The 21,258-nt window shown below is 36.5% G+C and overlaps 1 protein-coding gene across 4 annotated transcripts in view; it reads right to left on the reverse strand.

Annotated features, from left to right (window-relative positions):
• RIMS1 (regulating synaptic membrane exocytosis 1) overlaps positions 1–21,258 on the reverse strand; it is a 207,631-nt gene that overhangs the window by 123,173 nt on the left and 63,200 nt on the right. For 3 of the 4 annotated variants that reach the window (XM_019471125.1, XM_019471127.1, XM_019471128.1), the window contains 4 exons: positions 14,398–14,554; positions 12,276–12,401; positions 8,128–8,190; positions 3,611–3,700 (listed from right to left, as the gene is read on the reverse strand). In XM_019471125.1, coding sequence (XP_019326670.1) covers positions 3,611–3,700; positions 8,128–8,190; positions 12,276–12,401; positions 14,398–14,554 — 436 coding nt within the window. The remainder of the gene's footprint in view (positions 1–3,610; positions 3,701–8,127; positions 8,191–12,275; positions 12,402–14,397; positions 14,555–21,258) is intronic. The other variant, XM_019471126.1, reaches the window with a different exon arrangement.

Below are 21,258 nucleotides of genomic sequence, written 5' to 3' on the forward strand. Positions count from 1 at the left end.
TCCTGAGTTCCAGCCAAAGCTCTCTGTTCAGCCATGCTGGTCTTCTTCACCGCCTACTCGTCTTTCAGTACATGAGGACGGCCTGCTCCTGCGCCTTTAAGATTTCCTTCTTGAAGAACGTCCAGCCTTCCTGGACTCCTTTGCCCTTCAGGACTGCCTCCCAAGGGACTCTGTCAACCAGGCTCCTGAACAGGCCAAAATCTGCCCTCCGGAAGTCCAAGGTAGCAGTTCTGCTGACGCCCCTCCTTACTCAGTACATGGGGACGGCCTGCTCCTGCGCCTTTAAGATTTCCTTCTTGAAGAACGTCCAGCCTTCCTGGACTCCTTTGCCCTTCAGGACTGCCTCCCAAGGGACTCTGTCAACCAGGCTCCTGAACAGGCCAAAATCTGCCCTCCGGAAGTCCAAGGTAGCAGTTCTGCTGACGCCCCTCCTTACATGAAGGATTATGTTCTGTACCAAACTAGTCCATTTACCAAAAAGCTTTGGCAGGCCTGTGTCAGGGCAAGGTCAGTTTGCCAGTCAAGTTATATGGACTTTCCTTGCTCAAATGATGTAGCTCATAGCAGGAGAAAAGGAATGTCTTTTTTTGTTGTTTTGTTTTTGGTTTAGTGCAACTAACAAGACATATATCCCAAAATCGTATATACTGCTGAAAGTATTTTTCTTCTGGTATATGTGGGTCAACACAATGACTTTTACTGGCAAAGCAGTATCTTAAAAAACAGTAATTACTCCAAACATTCCAAATGACAAGAATGATATTATACAGAGTTTAGGGATCAAAACCATTTTTGATAAATTGTTAACACAGAGAAATAGGGCTCTACTATCTATCAGTTACACACAGCCAATACCATTTTGTTAAAAAAGGTCAAGTGGACCATTTTAACTCTTGATCTCAAATGCAATCTAATTTTTACCCTCTGAGACAAAAGGTTGGAGGGAATGAGTAGAAAGAATTTTCCATAGGTAATATTTACAATTTTGTTGAAGAAAATACGTAATGCCAGATTTAGAAGTCTATCTTTATACTTTGAGGACTAAAAGCCTAAATTTGTAAATAAAATATACAATTCCATTTGGGGGTGGGGGGAAGAAAACACCTTGAAAACAACTAACAATACCTTCAACATAGGTCCCTCAAATATAACGGTCATAAAATGGTGCTGTACAGATTGGACTTCACAAAACCGTATAGTGTTTCTCTTCGCTACAAGCAGGACCAACTACACCTGACAGATATTTGTTTAATCTCTTCTTAGGCAGTCTCCAGTAATGAAGTCTAGATGACGTTTTCCGTATCGTCTATTACAGTGTTTCATTATACTAGCCTTCAAAAAAGCTTTCCTACTATTTAAGATGAACCTATCTTACTTTATTTTGTCACTTATTCTCATCCTGTCCACACATATACAAAATGCTTTCTACATACCTTGAACTTAATTCTGTGTTCTTCAAACTAAAGACTCCTCTATCATTACACCCAACTGATCACTAACCTCACGTTAAAGCGTAAGCAGATACATTCAACAGTGGAGAACGAAATCTTCTAAAGTTAGCTTCCCCCAAAACAAAAGATTTAATTTGGTGTTTCTTATACATTAAATAGAATATATTCCTCCAAAAATTGGGCTTAGAATATCTTCCTCCAAAAATTGGGCTGTATTAGATAAACATCTATGTCTGAAGAAAAAAAAAGCCTGTTGTTAATCCTCTGACAGAGCCACACAGATCTTCTAATTTGCAACAAAACCATCATGAAAATTTTGAACAATAATTTAATAAAAAAGAGCTTTTCTACACCCCCATGAAGGGCCCCAAATCAAAAGCACCTATTTAGTCACTATTTAGGACTTCTAAAAGCAAAGACATAAAAGTTTCATAGTGATGGACAATTTTTCTGGATCAGGCCCACAGATGATTTGGCAAAACCTCGTGTTTAGCAGAGGCCATTAACACAGACTAAACACTTCTCTTTATGAGGAGGCTCATGAAAAATGCTGCAGGTTCTGTTCAGTGCCTATTGGACAGAGGTTGCTGAAGATAATTTATAAAGACATAATAGAACTAGTTAACATCAGTGACAGGTTTAGTTTTGAGTATAATATTCTAACTAGGTAGTTTACAGTTGCCAGCTTCCATTTCATTGAATATTTAACTTGATGGGTGGCATCTTGAAATGAAAGTACAAAACATATACTGCTTATGTCCATACGTTATTGCATTAAATAGCTGCTTATAGATGAATACAGCTGTATATATCTACACACTTCATAATTAATACGATGCTACAATAGTTTTTTTTAAACATCTAGAATGGTATCCTGTATTTCATTCTGAGTGGCCTTATTTCTGTCATACTTTTTGGGGATAACCATACACATTTTATCTATGATATCTTGAGCTTGACCTGAAAAAGGAATGAACTATTGTAGATCTATCTGAGATATTCCAGCAGAACATTAGTCACTCCTCTGCAACAAGGGCACAACTTGAGAAGCAAGGTCCCGTCAAGGAGCAGCGGGAAGTGGGGAAAAGGGAAGGGGAAATTCCACAAGAGGAAAAGAAAAAAAAAAAAAAAAAGAAACCTTATCTCAGAGAAAAGTACGTTCTTACTGCCTTTCTTCAAAGGTCCTCTCCCATGATAATGAAAGTGATGCAACTGTTTTAATAACCACGCTGTGGGTTGACTAACAAAGCAACTTTGCATTATTAACTGCCACACTAGTTAAACATGTATTGCACAGATGAAATTATAATTCAACCATATTCCCACTCAATGGGACCCTATTATTGCCTCTAGTGAAGCTAAAATCTAGTCTAAAATGGTATAATTTTTAGCCAAAAACACAGGTGGTGATGAAAAATTCCCTTGTGGAACAACCCCATCTGTCAAACACACCAATAGTATTTGGTTCACCTCAGATTTTTAACCCAGCTATTGTAATATTAGAAATTCAGAAAGCATCCATAAAATGCCTGCACAATGTATGTGACACAACAATATTTCATTTAAATTGCAAACATGTCTTCTTAAGACTTATGTGAGCCTTAATATAATGTCACAGAGTGCAAAAAAGCTTAATGCAGTGATTTGCTTTGTAATTGCAAAAGCAGATGAAGCAGATTAGATTAAGGAAGCAATGAAGTTTGGCTGTTTTGTAGAAAATACGTCATGATGAAAACTACAGTTCTGAATTGAAATATGAGAGGTTTGTCATATAATCTATAAATTATGTCACCGCCTTATTAGCAGTCCACAGAACAGGCAAGAAACAAATGTAATGCTTTTTAGCAAATGATAATGAAGATTAACAACCAAGTAGTACTTTGCGAAAATATTTAACACTGCAATGCTATTATCAGCATACTGAGGACTTTTGTAAACAATGACATCAGCTTGAACTAAAACAAGGAAAGAAGCCAGAAGTGGTTATAAACTCCAACACACAATTTACATGACATACATGAACATAGGAGCAAAAATGTCTACAAATACCAAAGCAGACATGAATGTACAAGAATGTAGAGTACTCATATGAAGAAAAACAAAACTGATAAAGATCACCAGCACAGATGACAAGAAATTCATAAGTTTTTATTTTATACCTTTCTCGTTCTGGTGAATGCAAACTAGTATCTGGTCTCAAGCAGTTGGTACTAGCACTCCTAGCCCTGTCAAGGGAGGGCTGTAGTTCACTAGTGCCAGTGCATTGCATCCAATGGTAGAAGAGAAAGAAAAAGAAAACAAAGAAAGGAATACAATGTTAGATATTAACTCATAAAATAATGCTCTCTTTACAGAAAATGTAGAATCACAATCATTTAATTAAGGAAAACATAAAAGAGCTGACTGGATGACAGTGCCAAGATTTGTTTAGAAAATAAAAGCAAACAAAAGACTGCTGGGAATTTTTTGCTAAGGTCATTGAAATGTTTAAAACTGAATGAGACAGAACAACATCCACTTGTAAGAAAGTGGAATGAGAAATACCAAACAATAAATTTAAATCCTTATTAACAGCAGTAAATCTTAGGCCAACATAAAAGGATGCGATACACTACATATTATGTGAAATCAATTTACAGTGAAGGTCATTTATTTTGCAAATCCATATGAGATACCAAACAGAAGGGGAGAATTAATCCACAGTGTCTTACCTAACCAGTAGATCATCTCCAAATTTTAGTATTTGTGAATTAAGGCAATCATGAAGGAGTGAAATATCCTGTCTAATCACTGATTTGGTCTTAGCACATGCAGGAAGAGTTGAGCTTTGTAAATTAAAATTATTTAAACAAAATGAAAATAAATTTGACATGAAAACAAAATCATATACATAAACAAAAGAATGTAACAAAGAAAAACATGCAACATGTAATTTTAACAGTGGAGAAAACAAAGTTTTGGGTTTTTTTAGTTGTTTTTTTTTAATATAGGGGTTAATTTAGACAGCTATTTTATGATTCTATCTCTCAGTCATAAAAACTGTATGAAACTTTTTTTTTTAATCTAACAAGGCAAGACTATTTATTTTTAAAAAAAGAACTAACTACTTAAAGCAGATTCTAAACAATTCTTACCTGTATAGGTTCCAATGAGTACCATTTTCTAGTAAAGGCATCTTGGGTGGTAATGTTTTATAGTGCCTAACAGAATTTCTTGAATGTAGTGGAAAAGAAAACAGAACAACAAAAAAACATGCCAGAAATAAAAAGACAGGTAAAGGTAAGGCAAGACTGACCAGAACGTAAAATAAACGCATAATATTCTACTACATTTAATAGCTGTATGAGTAGATTTCTCAATATATGTTTTTCTCAACTCAACTACTGTGACAGCTATTTGGGGGACAAATTTTTGTATTTACACTTTTGTTAATACAGTCCATGAACACATGACAATACTAGTACAGCTCAGATTTTTTTCCTTGTAATGAAAGTAATCTAAATTCCATTTTTAGAGATTTTTAATTAAAATATACAACCTGTTGTAAAAGATTAGGTTGTTATTAAACTTGCTGTTTATTTCTCTCAGTAATGCCTTATTTAGACCTACAGAGACCTTAACCTCTTCAGTAGCTAAGGATGAAAAGCTTGCTAAAATAGTGATATATAGTATCACAAACTCAATTATAGACATATTAGCATCCGGCACTTTTGAATGTGGAAGTCTTTTTGAAGTGGTGTATCAGCTTAAAAATCTAACAGTAATTAAATGCTATTAATAATAAGCTAATTAAAAAAACTAGGAGATCTACTACCTCATCCAGCACAGTAGCACACTGAGATGCTATATGACAACTGTCTAATATCAACACTTACAGTACATGGGATTTTAGAACCGGAAACGTTTGCTTTATTATGCAGCTCTACCCAATGAACAAGGGAGAAATTCAAAGGCAGACAGTGGCTGCCGAATGGGAGGCATGGCCATTTAATGGTTAAGGGTTAATAATCAAGTTCTAACAATTTTCCACATACCCTACCAGGACACAGCTGTGGCGCTATTAGCAGAAGGACCAGCAACCTTGAGGATTTTGCAGCTTCAAGAACAGTCTGTCCCAATAGGACGTTTTGATTCCTATTAAGGCTTGGACCTTGCAGATCACCATTACAAACCCGGCTGTGTCACAGACAGGTGAAACAACTCTCTGCCTGGAAACCCTAGTGTCTGTAAAACCCTGAGGTATTTAACAGAGGAGCTATGACCCTTCTTGTACAGGTTTAGCGGTCGTCACTGATCTCTAAATCTGATCTCTACCACAGGTCACTGTGACGTTGCAAAGTTGGAATAAAGGAATGGTTGTCCATCAGGTCAATCCTGGCATACTAGCAGATACTACCAATCAAAGTGGGTGTGACCTAAGACATGGACTGTAACCACCCACGGTCTATGGCATAGCTATACATGTCCTTCCACCATTCCTGCTATTAGTCAATAATTGCATACAGATGGACAGGGTAGACAGCTAGGACTAGTATTATTCTAAACTGGTGTATTAAACTAACCATATATCTTAACTTTGTCACTTGGACTATCTCATATTAATATTTCTTTCATTTAACATGAAACCCTTAACATTTCTTTCCCATTTTAAGCTGAAGCTGTCTCAACAATTAATTAAAACATTATTCAGCAAGCTGTCTAGAAAACAAGGATAAAGCCTCATAATGTTTCTAACATGAATAAATGTCAGGCCACTACAACTAAGAAAGGACAAAAGATAGCAACCAATGCGCAGACCAAATTTTTGTTGAAAGGTTTTTTGAGATTATTCAGTCAAGGATGGATATTGACAATTTTCTGGGTATTATTCAAACTTGGTTTAGGCTGTCTAAGTGTCAGAGTTAAATTTAAAAAAACCAATGTATTGTCTTCTATTGCCCTTATATTCACCTTCAATACATTACTAAAAGTACCATTCTGTTTAAAGTAACAGTAATGGTATACTATAAAAGGGGTGAATTTATTACTTTTCTTGATCATAAAAAAATAACAGCAATAATCAGAATAAGGAAAAAGGCAAGAAAGGGCTGTATCTCTGAATTCAGTGTAGCTCTTACCTAACTCTATTGCTGACCATGCATAATTTTTAGCTGGTTAACTGGCGAGACTGGTTAGTAGATTTGTAAAACTATTGGAAATCTATAGTGGCTGGGCAAAGTGCATCAAAAGTTCATAATACAACATTTACTTCGTGAATTACATGAGAATTTAAGCATTGTCATTGAAGAATTCTAATGAAAATTATAATCTTTAAGAGGGAAAGGAAAAAGCATAGAGCTGGGTGCAAGAAGGGGAGTGAAGCTATAGAAGATGCAGCAGAAAGAGAGAGGCCGTAGGAAGGAGGCAGGAAAAATTGCGATTATATGACAATAAACTGACATAAAATAACAGGGAGTGAAATAAATGATTAACCTTTAAAACCTAAAATGTTGAGGAAAAAGCTTTTTTAGCTGAAGTATGAGAATGAAACTCTTTCTACTGATAATGAGAACTTAAATTTTCATTTAACAGCTTCACTGATGCACAGATTTTTTTGAAAGTTTTCCTATTTATTATTTTACCTTTATACTATTGTGCCTTGTAACAGAACCCTATCACAGCATCTTTGATGCTGTTTCAAATTCGATGAAGAGAATTAAAGAAACCCAAGGCATATTAAAAAACCCTACTCTGTAGGGGAAAATCCTACACCAAGTAAATGAATACGTGTATTAGACAACATGGTTTTAAAAGTTTAAAAGTAAAACTCTTAGCAACACCCAGATCCCGAACAGAAAAATGGTGAACTACTTGGTTGAAGTTGTTGAATGGTTAACTACTTCAACTTCAAACTATGTTTTTACTGATTCTAACTGGAAGGTTTTCTACATAATCTGACATGTATTTTTAACAAGGTTAACAGACGTGGTGAAAACAAAAGGGGAGTTAGATTTGTTAGATAAAGATATTTCAGTCCTGTTTAGTTTTACAACATTGGGAAGAGTTGAGACAGGGAGCTCCAAGCTTTGGAACGAGAGATTAATGAAGACTGAAGATGAGCCCAAACTACAAAGTTTACGCCTGGATCTAATTTATAGCACAATTTGTAGATGAAAAAACAAGTAATACGAGACCCCTCAAATCTGGGGTTCCCAGTGAGCCCTCATTAATCACTGTTCCTTCCTCTACAAGTGACCAAAATCAGCATGAGATTAGGTGTCACAACAAGTAAAGATTCTTGGCTTATGCATGCTTGTAATATAAACATAAAAATGCAAATAAAAGAAAACATAAAAACAACTAAAAAGGAGCGTTTGAAATTATAACAACACTGTCATGCATTGGGAGATCAGGACTTCTGTGACTAGACAGAAAATCTACCACAAAATACAACTGAAAAATCAGAATTTCTTCAACTGCTTTAATCCTTACTACTGAAGTTCACAAACATATATACACATCTAGATCTGAATTAAAACAAGATTAGGACAAAAAAGAACAACTGACACCTGGATCACAACGTACTAGGAAGTTTTTTTACTTACTGGGACTAAATACCGCTATGGAAAAAAGTCGGGCACACAAAGTATAGACAACTAACCAGATGTGTTCATGATTACCGAATTCCTGTATTTACCTGATGGTATGTAGGCACTCTGCACTTCTTCCTCGTTTTGCTCTGGGCAGCATAAGAAGCTCACTGCACAGACAGGATGGGTGGTGAGTGAAACAGATATAATTATGAAGCATTAGATGACATGGGTTATGTCAATGATATGCAAATGAAAACATAAAAAGAAACAAGAAGCTTCCACCCAGATAGATAGTCTGATAATGTTCAAACCCAGACTGCACTTCTTAGAGAATATGAGCCAAAAAATGCCTGTGGTAACTACATTTTCAACAAATTCCTTTTAGCGTGGCACCTAATTTTGTGAGATTTCTCCTTTTAAAATTCAGAAGTACTGTTTCAGAGCTCTTAACGACAAAAGGAATCCATAAAACAGCTACATTTCTCTAATAACCTCCTTTCTCATGAACTAATTAATGAAGATTGTTGTTTGGGTTTTTTTTCTTCCTAAGCCACAAAACCATACATGAAAAAGCAGGAAGGGTTTGCTACTAATTTACTGCAAATCGGTTTATGGGAAGAGTAACCAGCCACCCTCTCAGGAAAAACAAAAATATATGTTCACTGGAAATATTATGTTTGGACAAATATAAATTCTGACTCGTAGCTCTTGACAGTACTTTGTAATGCAATCCTAAAGAAACAAAAAAATTGCTAACCAGCCATTAGACTTTTTGTTTCTTATTGTTTCCAATTGAGAAAATGAGCCATCTATTCTATTTTTCATTTACTGTAACCAAACACATGCTACAGCTGGCAAGATGGTAAAATTAATACATATTTATGCCTATGGTAAATATGACTATGATATGAAATAGCCCTTGAATTAATCTTGTAGTTTTACGCACTTCAACACAATTAGAAAGGACAAGCTCCAAACCTCCTAATTATTGTAAATATGAAATTAAAGCTAAACTTCATGGAAACATGCTATTTTAAAAGAAGCAGGGAATCATATGAAGTACTATGGCGACAAAGAGAGAAAAGATTACAAAAAGATAAAGCAGCAGTTGTTCAATGTGTTTTGTGCTTCATGCCATTATAAAATGACCCATTTAATTGATGCAGTATAGGTAATATTTATCTAAAATTCTAAACTGGGCAGCTTGAAATAATGGCTTGTGAGTCACGTGTGAGATTTAACTTTGCATCTGGAACCACTAGTCTGATTTTGATGCAACAAAATGTATTAAAGGTGAACTGAATTGTTTTTTTTTTTTTTTTTAAGCAAAATTTCCCTTCATAAGCTCAGAGGACTGACAGAATTTATATGCAGGTTTCCAAATTACAAATAAATATGCATTTTAGGAAAAAAGTTACCATTTTCTTAAGTGTTGGGAAGTAGATGCAAAGTCCACATTAAATCATAGGGTACTTTCTTAATATTTACTCTACCTTTGCTAAGCCAAAGAGTATCTATTGTAATTGGCCCACAGCAAACAGTAATATAAAATTCATCCAGAAAAGGGATATAAAATAGCATATCCACCATGAAATCTTCAAGTTAAAAAAACAAAGCAAAAGAATCCATCAGAGTAGATTACCAATAATATAAGAAGATACTCACGGTTCTATAATAAATTAAGACTGGTTTGTAGACATTTAAAATAAAGATTATTATTCTAAAACAAGTGTTTTCTAATGTGGGTATTTTAGTACTCACATTAACAGGTTTTATTTAGGAATAAAAGAAACATTCAAAAAAAAGATAAGGGCCACGTCCTTGAAAATTGGATGATGAGCCTAAACTCAGAGCTAAGTATGCTGCTTAGCTAGATTTCCTAATAAAAAGCTTTTCCTAACAGATTTATATATATACATACACATACAAGTGTTTGTATATATGTATATAAATATATATAAAAAAGGAAAAGTGGACAAATCAGTTCCACTGGAAATTTATCACACCAAATGCTTTAGTAAGAGACTATAATAACTATTTTTGCAAAGATCTATTCAGAATACTCAATATTAATTTGGGACCAACAACAGATCATTGAGAAAATGATCAAAAATAATCAGCAACTGCAATTTCTGCCATGTAATTATCGGGTAATTACTCACCTTTCAAACCAAGTTTATGTTAGGTATCTACATGAATGTACTTGTTTAGATGAAGGGTTCAGTAAATGAACAAAACATAATACTTATACCACTATTGATACTAATACATAATACTGAATCAAGATTTTTTTTAAATCCTTGGATGTGATAGAGAATCTTCCTCAACAAAAGCTGGTTTTGATCTTCCCTATGATGCTGCTCTCATGTACTGAAAGACAGTGAAACCTGCAAGAGTTAAACAGTCTCCACAATGGAAGAAATCTGAGTGAAAGACGAAAAGGAAAACGGGAAAAAGGAGACCACTGCAGACAAGATTATTACTCAAGGAGAGTAAGTACATGGACTCATCTTTAAATCCTGCAAATAAGCCACATACATCCTTCATGTCTGATCTTTAAACTTCTGAAAAGCGTTTTCTGAACATTGAAAAGAACTGAAGAATGTATCTTACTCCTCCGAACAAATCCAGCAGCCCGTTGCTGCTGTGGCTCTGGTCTGATGGCTCATCTCCAAGTAAGCCTCAATGCAAGCCCTGCTCTCCAAGCATAATCCATGCCTATATCATCATTTATATCATGGTTTAAGGCTTTACTGCAATAAAATTTTCTAGACAGTTAACTGTCTATATTTATTTCTACTGACAAAAGCTACTTTTTAATGTCTCTTCCTCTTCAGATCTGCTGAATAAGAAATCTATTCAATAAATATTTTCAGAAATCTTTTGAATTTATCACTACTTATAATAAATAGTAACATGAAACATCTGCAACAAGTGGAAATTACTTGAATTAGCTTAACTATAAATCTGACTACTACATTTAAAAAGCATTTCAATTCACCTTTAAAAGGAAATTCAATACAACAATCCAACTTAGACAATTCTGTACATACTTCTTGCCTATAAGGTGGAATTTTAAAATGTTCCGAATAACTCATTAATTCCCATATGTATGATATCACATTAAAAAAGCAAACCAGGCAAGACCATATACAAAACTGAACTAGTTTAACTGCAAAAGCCATCTGTTATGCAATATTTATGTTGCTTCAAAACTGGACAGAGTTCCAGAGATTTTTATGGTTTATTCCTTACACGTTTTCACAACACTATGAAATGTATGTTTTGTATTGAATTTACTGGATCATTTGGAAAGGTTTTGTCATCCTTACTCATAAAAAATAGTAACTTACTGCAAAAAAAAAAAAATCCAAAGACATTACTAGAACAATTGATCATATGCGAATGATAAAAGTTTGCCATTATAATTTAGCCATATGAATGTTTTTCTAAGTAAACAAACGACCCACAAACGTTGATAATCTAGGTGACTGTCATCATTATGTTTCCCAAATACTGAACCGAAATACCTTTTTAAACTTTTTTCAGCTATAAACTAAACAGATATTCTCACTTTCTTCCATTTTATTAGATGATATTCCTAGATAGCTGAAAAAAATGCCTACTAGGAGAGACCAAGCATACTCTGAGGAGTGTAGCCACTGCATGTATTCCAAGGAGAGATGGGTACGTGTCACGCATCTAAGATTGGAGATTTTTGCTAATTACAAGCACCGCAACTATCCTTGCTATGCCTGGGTACTGTACCAAGTTCACCAGAATGTTACATAAGATGCTGTGAGACTGCATATATAGATGTCCAAAATCTATAAGCACAGGAATGCAAACCATAGCATAAGCAACTCCCAACTAGTAGGAAGGCATGCCTGGTATTTTGCTGGCTACCAAAACAGAAAAATTCTGAGTTACAAGAATAGCTAAAGCATACGTGTAGATTTATGGTTTTCTCGCAAAAATCTCTGGGCTTCATTCATAAAACAAACAGCAGAATACTCTAGGACAAACACAAAAGAACCACTAGTCTAGATACCTGCTATTACTGTCAACCCAGAGCACAGTTTTACCAAAAAAGAGGCATAAATAATTTAACCATGACACTAGATTTGTCAGTTAGGATGATTTCTCTCCCTTCCCCATTACTGTCAGTCATGTTTCTACTGAATACTTGAAAATTAGGCAAACCAACAAAGACATTTCTAAACTTGTTTCCAAGTTCAGGCTGACGATGTACCTTTCTTGATCAGACAAATACTGACTATCCATGTCTCTGGATCTGTAATCAGCTGGAGTTCTGGAGGCATCATGGTGTCTAGTTGGAGAACGTGATCTTCTCATTTGATGAATTTCATCTAAACTCCTGAAAGGCAGAAATATGTATGATAATCTTCTTTTCTCAAAAATAACACAGCTTAATGGATTACAGCACAAGTTGGTTGAGGGAAGTCTTTAATCATTAAATTGTTAATATATGACTTCTAAAAAAATATTGGTTCCTAAGATTAAAAAAACCCACCTCTAAGTATAGAAAACAGCCATTTCTACCATATTTAGAAGTACATGCCTGTTTCTGTGTACACTGATGGATTCAGTAATGGCATTTTCAAAGCCTGTACTTAAAGAATAACTGAGATAACACAAGAACTGATTATACCTCACATGAAATTAAGTTTTATGCATTTGTAGATTCATAGCCAGATTTCTAAAGGCCTGATTTGGGGTTGTCAACTTTTTGCAGGTATCTCCAAGTACTCTTTAAAAAATTCTGGGATAAGATATGGGAACTTGCAGCAGATTTTATCAATCTCAGACTAAGTGTTATACAAAAGGGGTATGACTTTGTATAAATGCAGGTAGGCTTTGACCTCCATAACAGTAATTTAAAGCTCTCTTCACATGGAAAAGAACAAGAAAAGAAACTACTACTTGAGGGGCAGATTCTTCCTTTAGTTTAATAACTGCCATTGGAACTAGAAGCATTAGTTTTTCAAAGTATAAAATGAAAGGATGGGTGGAATTGACTGAAATATTTCATTTGTGCATTGTGCTTGTAGATAGAAAGATACAACAAGAGCACATATAATTGTTTGCAAAAGCAGAATGAAGAGCATTCATGCTCTCTACTATAAGAAAAATGTCAGTGCCACAGTCTGTTTTATGTACACCCATACTCTTCTATCTGTTAAGGATGCATGACTGAGAAATGCAACAGCAAGCGATTTCATGGGTAGTAAAATAGCTTCATCTGTAAGAACTGATGTAACAGAGGGGGATGCATGCAGAGACTTAAGAAGCACACAAAATCTCAATGCACAAGAACAGTATATATGGCATGGAGGATGAAAAGGCAGAAGCAAGATCACCAGGATTCTCAACTGGGAGGAGAAGCTGGTTTTCCAGAATATAGCATCACTTTGAAACATCACAGATTTCTGGTATTAAATGACCAGTGATGGAACTCCAAAAAAACAGACACAGAAACAATGGATAAGGACAGTACTGTAGCACAGAATTTGGTACACAAAATTCAGCTAAGAAGGGTAGATTTTCAGTAAACTACCACAGCTAGTGGGCAATGATGTTGCTAGTGCAACACTTCCAGCTCTTGCAGTAATTCAAGAACAAAGCTTCCTAGAAATTGGAGGAAAGAAAAACTGGTAAAAACTGGGTGACTTTTAGGGTTCCATGAGAAGCTGCAAGAAAAGCTTATTGCCCTGCACAATAAAACAAGCAAAATCAAGTGGGTCAAGTTTTGTGCTTAAACAGTCTGTACGCCACTATTCAAAAAAAGCATAAAGCATACAAATGTAAAGCTCAAAAAAGATTCTCCTATTAATAGGTTGTCTCTTAAAAGCAGTAAATGCAGAAAATAGAGGTTTATAAATCACTGTCTGATTCTGTAAAGTGTTTTTACTTCTTCCATTAAAAATGTCACATTATAAATACAATTGGTAATTTCAGCTTGCTGTTAATTCAAAATTAACTCAATTCATAGTTATTATACAATTTGTACATGCCACTGTTTATTATCCTACAAATATACTTAAGTGGCTTCATACAAGATTCAGCCACTGACTGAAAAAACATTTCCAAGCCTACATATTAGTTATGGTACACAGATGATGAACCACAGAAACTATCAGTAAGAAGAGGTAAGTCTTGCAAAGTTATGATTCATCTCATGAGTGCTCTTGAATGATTAATAAAAGCATATATCAAGTTCAAATACTACACTATTAAATTAAGATACAAAACGTTTTAAAATTGTGAAAAATTGCTGAACAAGAGAAAAGTTAATAGTGACAGATTATACAAACTTGAAACCACCCAGCATTTCACTGACTTGTGGTGCCTACCTCTGTAATGGCACATTTGGTAAACGTGAACGGGTCCTGCCCTGATCGTCGCCACGGTGAGGAGATACAGATCGTGAACGATGATGTGTTGTTCTTTGCTGTTCTGGCACAGTTAGCGTTGTAGATTTACTTTCTCTAGTACTAGATCTATAACCTACTGGCAAGAGGGCAAAAAACGGAAATTAGAGAATAAAAGTCTGGGTTTGGAAAGAATTCAGATGGTTAGTCCTTCCAGGAACACGCATCTAAATGCTTACACAACTTTCAAGTTGTCATTCAGCTGTTGTACATCACGACGTATCATGCAGCCAGGATAAATTACAAGCATTACCGTTAAATGTCTACATGTACAGAGACAGAGAAACTGATATGAGTTTCATACTGGACAATGTGGAGGAGAGGACTGAAATATTTTTCTGACTTGCAGAAGAGTACCCAGAGTAACTTGTATTTCAAAATTGTCATACAGTAGCAAATACTTGAAAGGAATCCAAGCAATATAGGTTTACCTCATCTAACAAATGGAGAAGGCACGCTTGTGTACAGCAGCACAGACTCATCCAGGACTGCTCACATATAAAGCACCCTTCTGACTTTTATTTCAGTTAAATACAAAGATATTCTCTACCAAACTTGGCCAAAGCCACCTACTTTCAAAAATTACGAGCATTTAGAGTATATTGTATAGAATATTGGGTGTTGCATACTCTGCACAACATTTTTTCCAAATACTATACTGCAAAGTTTCTCGTAGCTCATCATAGGATTTAAAAAAAATCAGCAGAATGTTAGTACATTTTAAAGTGTTGATATTCCTGTGCCTTTTTCCACGTAGCACACTGTTTGCCTTGATACACACTTTGAATGCCATCCTAAAAAAGACAATGAAGCTCAATAAGACGAACAGATTTCAAAAGGTGCCTGTTATCTTTCCAAAAGAGCCTAAGAAGATTTGCTCAGACTTCAGTTGCTCACTTCTAGACATTTAAATTAGATTACAAGATTATTTTAGTAACACAAAACTGAGAACAGGTACCTACTAGATTATGGATTTATCATCCAAGGAACTCTAAGACTGTTTTCCCTGATTATACAGCTTATAATAACACAGCCTCCAGAACTGTGTCCACACCTTTTATATAGTACTGAGCAAACTAGCAAAAGTTATCCAAAGATAACAGATGAGCACCAAGGTGCTGTAGTATCCTGCAGTAGCTTCCAGCCTTACACCAGCAGCAACTTTAGTAAATAAAAAAAGATTGGCTTCAATAATTCCTTCTTGTCTTTAATATATTTACCACTACAAATATGATAGGGAAGGCAGGTGTGAAGGAGACAAGGTTAACAAAAAGATGATCAGACAGTTTTACTATGGACTTTCTGGTTACTGTCAGCTAGAAAACATACGCAGAAAAACCTTTCCCAGTTCTGCTATCATTTTGTCCAACTTTCATGTCTTATAATTCATAGTATAGCGGCTGGTGTGAGAACATGAAAAATAACTTTTTTCTTCCATTTGTTGAAGCAGAGAGGTGGGATGAGGTTAATAAATCAGGGAAACGGGAAGCAGTATGAGTACTGATAGATCTTAGAGGGTAGGATTGGGCCCAAAGAAAAGCACTTGTAATAAGGACTTATCATGTAGCTCAGAAACAAACATCAGTGACCATAATGTTGTGCGCATGTGTGCACTGTTCCCAAACACTGAGACATGTCAAATAAAAATAATTAATATAGTCTCAGATTTAAAATGTGACATTACTCAAGTTTGGGGAGGTTGGGGACTATCGTGAAAACCAGAGAAGGACATGGAGAAAAAACTTTTGGGAGAGCTCACTAGCAGCTACATAAACAGCAAATGCTTGCCACTTAATGGGCATTTTTAATAGCAAAGCTGTACTGAGTACTGACTGCAAAATAGACCCGTAAAAGTTGATGGCATGCATGAAAGTATCTACTGAGGTTTATCAACCTTTTAACAAAGAAGGACTCCAATGTTTTGCAGGTTTTGATGCACTGTGATGCTGGAGTACCTTATCTGCTGTAAAAGAGTTTCACAGTTGTGTACTAAAATTAGAAAGAAATAGGAGGATCTCCCTGATCTCATGACAAGGACTGGGTGCAAATTTTGAGGCAAAAAAGGGACTCCCTCAGACTTCAGTGGAGATTCCCTCATCTCATGTACTAAGGTTGCTGTAGAAAATGTCTGGTTTTTTGTCAGAGGAAGAAAAAAGACCACACATGACAAAAGCTAGATGTGTTCCCTTTCACAGGATAATTAAATCTAAGCTGTATGTGCTAAAAGATATCTCATTTTCCAAACAAGCTCGTTTTAGATAAAATCTTGTCATCTCTATCTGAAGGAACACTAGTTTACATTTATTCAACACTAAAATCAAAGAAATCCAAAACTTCTTTCCAAGTTTTAGGCAACTGTACTGAAATACATCTAATTTAAATATAAAAAAATTAAATATAAATTTCAGTTTAAAATATATTTCTAGACTACCTCTAGTCTGCCTAAAAAAATACACCTAGGATTACCCTGTACACTTAGAAATCTGGTATAGAAAAATGATTTTATCCTATATATTCTTTATTGCCAAGCTATCCAGGGAACAATATCTGAAACTTGTGCATTGTATGTACACAAAGCTTACAGAACAGACAAAGCAATAACAATTCACATTTATCCTAAGTATTAGCTTACGCATTGTCAAGTTGGTCAAATTGCATCCATACTTCCATAGTGACCATGACAGTGACAGCAACAGTAACATTTCCTCATATCCTCAAATACAAAGGCTCTGTGCTCTCCAGAGTGAGCAGAGAAATTTTTTGCATGGACCAGCATGATAGCAGCAATCAAGCTCATGATAGTTTACGCAGAAGAAGTTTCTCAGTTGCTCATGGGAAACTGTCAGGTGTGACATGAAATGGAAGCTGGATGGATGATGAAAATGGTTCTAGCAAATATTTGATACCAGAACTTTTCTTTTTTTTAAAGACAATACAGACAACGACAAAGTGTTGTGTTGATGTCACCCTACTGCTACAGGAGGAAGGTAAGTACAATGTAACCATTTATACAGATTACATATGATAGAAAAATAAATTGTTCTGAAGGGTTACCCATAGCATAAGCAATACAGCTCATTAAAAATGTCCTTTGGGATATTGCCAACTGTATATCAGCTTTTTTTCTTTTTAATTAAGAAAGTTACTGAAATTTTGGTTAAAAAGATAGGCCTCAAAAGATGTTCAGTTTTTATTAAATCCTTTACTGATCCTTTACTGACCCTTCCTATACACTTAGCATTGGTAAGGCCACATCCAGAGTACTGGGTTCCTCAGTACAAGACAGACATGGAGTTATTGCTGGTGTGAGTCAAGCTCAGGATCACAAAGATAATTAAGAGACTGAAGCATCTCTCATATGAGGACAGGCTAAGAGATTTAAAATAATATTTTCTTCATGTAAATAGATGTGGGCATATGACAAAACCCTGTCAAAAATCAATTCTGTTAAAGCTGAGCTTCAAATTAAAGTTACTTTCAGCTGTTGATATAAACTCCTTTTATGAACAGTTCTATGAGCTGATTTTAAAAAAAATATATATATCACTGCAAGATACTAATAATAAATGAGGACAGTACAATTATATGAAAGATAAGACACATTTGTGATATAACAAGGGAAAAACACTTTTCTTAAAATATTCTTGAAGTTATCAAAGTGCCATTATTTTTGATGTAGCTGTCTCTACTTTCATCGACAAGCAGTGATTCTTTGCAGCTGCTGAAACCTTGAGGAAAATAGTTTTCTCTGTTATTACTAAATGCTAATGCTTCATTTGCCTTAGCAATTGGTAAAACATTTGAAATGATACTTTTAAGGATTTCCAATGTTAGTTAAATTAGCCAAAATATTTTCATCATTCCTTTTTTAGTTTATGGTGGTGATCAAGTGAACTTTTGTGCTTCTACATTTTGCAGTTATGTGTCTGTTTTTTAGAAAATGAGCAATAATCTTTGTGAAAATCTTGAGATATTAAGAAGGCAAAATAACTTCCTTCTCTTCTGAATATTTCAAGAAATAGACTAAATTAAGTACTGTAAGAATATACCTTTAATAAAGACAGAGCTTATTTATCACATATAAGCACCACAGTGGGTAACATTGGCAAGTAAGTAGTAAAGGAAGGAAAAGGGGCTTTAAAGGGAAACACTTTCTTTTGCGTCACATGTAAACTCAATTTTGATATTCTTACTTCCATTGAGGAGGAATATCTTAATCCTGGACTAATCTTGTTGAAGCCAATAGAGGCTATGCCAAAATGTTTTAAGAGTGCACCTGAGCTGCATCATCATCCTACACTATGGGGAAATATGGATATTCGTCATTCCCTCCCACATGCATACCTTGCAGGAGAATGTGGGGGAAATTTGGACCAGACAAGAGCTGCAGTGCACTCTGGTGAGGTCTATGGTATTGGGGGGAAGGAGGAGGGAAGGGGTAAAGACCCTGCAGCACAACAAGGAACTTGCATGCAACTTAATTTTAACAGAGGAGACTGATAGATGGAGAAGATATTGTACTATTCATTCAGTGCAAATGAAGGTAGCAATCCAAAGTCTTAGAAGATTTAGTGATGTGATAAGTAAGGAAGGTTGGATAGGAGGGTAGAAATGCATATCTGAACTTGGTGTCCAGGCACATTTGTGAATCTGTGCCTAAGATTCTCGAGCAATTCAGTAGACGGTGGGACTGGCAACCTTTTCCAGCTCTCACTGCAAAACACATTTTCATATGCTGTCTAGGCTGTCACACATTTGTGCCTGATGACTGAAATTTTCTTTGCCCCTGTGTGCCTAAAGTCTAACCCCCATTTAAGAATTCAGGTTGCACCTGCAACCAAAACCCCCACACTTACGTGTATATCCACTTTGCATAGGAATCGCAAACAGATGAACTCCACTTAAAATTGCCAAACATGTATCCATTAAACTCAAAATAGATAGATTTGTCCTTGGTCAGGACAGCTGCCAGATTGTTTCTGATTAGGTGGACTTCAGAAGGAGTTTCCTCACCAGGCCCTTTGAGTTTCAGTTTAGAGACTCTCAGCTTATTGTAAATCCTATTGCTACAGACTAAATCTTGCAATTTTCTACAGTGATCTCTGAGAAAGTTTGGACCCATGCATTCTTGAAAGGCACACCTGAGCATGCACAGTCCCAAGAAATTTCCGTAAGAATCAGTTACTCAAGTGCTGACCCAGTGAATAGAGTCCAATGCATTCAGCTGAATGTTTTTGAACGTTTCCTGTCAGATGGAAAATGGTTTTGTATTGGGTTTGCGTGGCAAGGTTTTGGTAGCGGGAGTGCTACAGGGGTGGCTTCTGTGAGAAGCTGCTAGAAGCTTCCCTCATGTCCGATAGACAATGTCAGCCAGCTCCAAGACGGACCCACCGCTGGCCAAGGCTGAGCCCATCAGCAACAGTGGTAGCGCCTCTGGGATAACATATTTAAGAAGGGGGAAATGTTGCTGTGCAACAGCTACTGCAGCAGTCAGAAGAGAGGAGTGAGAATATGCAGACACCAAGGTCAGTGAAGAAGGAGGGGGAGGAGGTGCTCCAGGCACCAGAGCAGAGATTCCCCTGCAGCCCATGGTAAAAAAAAAGGCAGGCTGTCCCCCTGCAGCCCATGGAGATTAACAGTGGAGCAGATATCTACCTGCAGCCCATGGAGGACCCCACGCCAGAGCAGGTGAATGCCCGAAGGAGGCTGTGATCCCGTAGGAAGCCCGCGCTGGAGCAGGGTCCTGGCAGGACCTGTGACCCCACGGGGGGCCCACGCTGGAGCAGTCTGTTCCTGAAGGGCTGCACCCATGGAAAGAACCCACACTGAAGCAGTTTGTGAAGAACTGCAGCCCACGGGATGGACTCACGTTGGAGAAGTTCATGGAGAACTGTCTCCCATGGAAGGGACCCAACGCTGGAGCAGGGGAAGAGTGTGAGGAGTCCTCCCCCTGAGGAGGAAGGAGCGGCAGAAGCAACATGTGATGAACGGATCCCAACCCCCATTCCCTGTCCCCCTGTGCCACTGAGGGGGAGGAGGTAGAGAAAACAACAGCAGGGCCTGTTGCGACAGGACAAGGGGGAATGGCTTTAAACTAAAGGGGGGTAGATTTAGACTAGATCTAAGGAAGAAATTTTTTACAATTACCATGGTGAAACACTGGAACAGGTTGCCCAGAGAACCGGTGGATGCCCCATCCCTGGAAACATTCAAGGTCAGGTTGGACGGGGCTCTGAGCAACCTGATCTAGTTGAAGATGTCCCTGCCCATGGCAGGGGGGTTGGACTAGATGACCTTTAGAGGTCCCTTCCAACCCAAACTATTAACTATTCTATGATTCTATGATAAAATCGGGAGTGAAGTTAAGCCTGGGAAGAAGGGAGGGGTGGGAGGAAGTTGTTTTAAGATTTGGTTTTATTTCTTATTTCCTACTCTGATTTGATTGGTAATAAATTGATTTTTCACCAAGTCAAGTCTGTTTTGCCCATGACGGTAATTGGTGAGTGATCTTCCTGTCCTTATCTCGACCCATGAGCCTTTTGTTATATTTTCTCTCCCTGTCCAGCTAAGGAGGGGAGTGATAGAGCAGTTTTGGTGGGCACCTGGCATCCAGCCAGGGTCAACCTACCACAGGTTTGTTTCAAATGGCAAATGGATGCCTTGAAGAACTGGCAGCTGAAAAAAAGCCCCAATTCTTAATACATTGGGGCTTTAATTCTTTAATATTGAAACCTTAAACGTAAGTCTGCACAGATATGCCATTATCTACATTGCCAACTGAAA

This window comes from Aptenodytes forsteri, unplaced genomic scaffold (assembly GCF_000699145.1).
Source record: "Aptenodytes forsteri isolate BGI_AS27 unplaced genomic scaffold, ASM69914v1 Scaffold256, whole genome shotgun sequence".
NCBI classification, from domain to species: Eukaryota; Metazoa; Chordata; class Aves; order Sphenisciformes; family Spheniscidae; genus Aptenodytes; species Aptenodytes forsteri.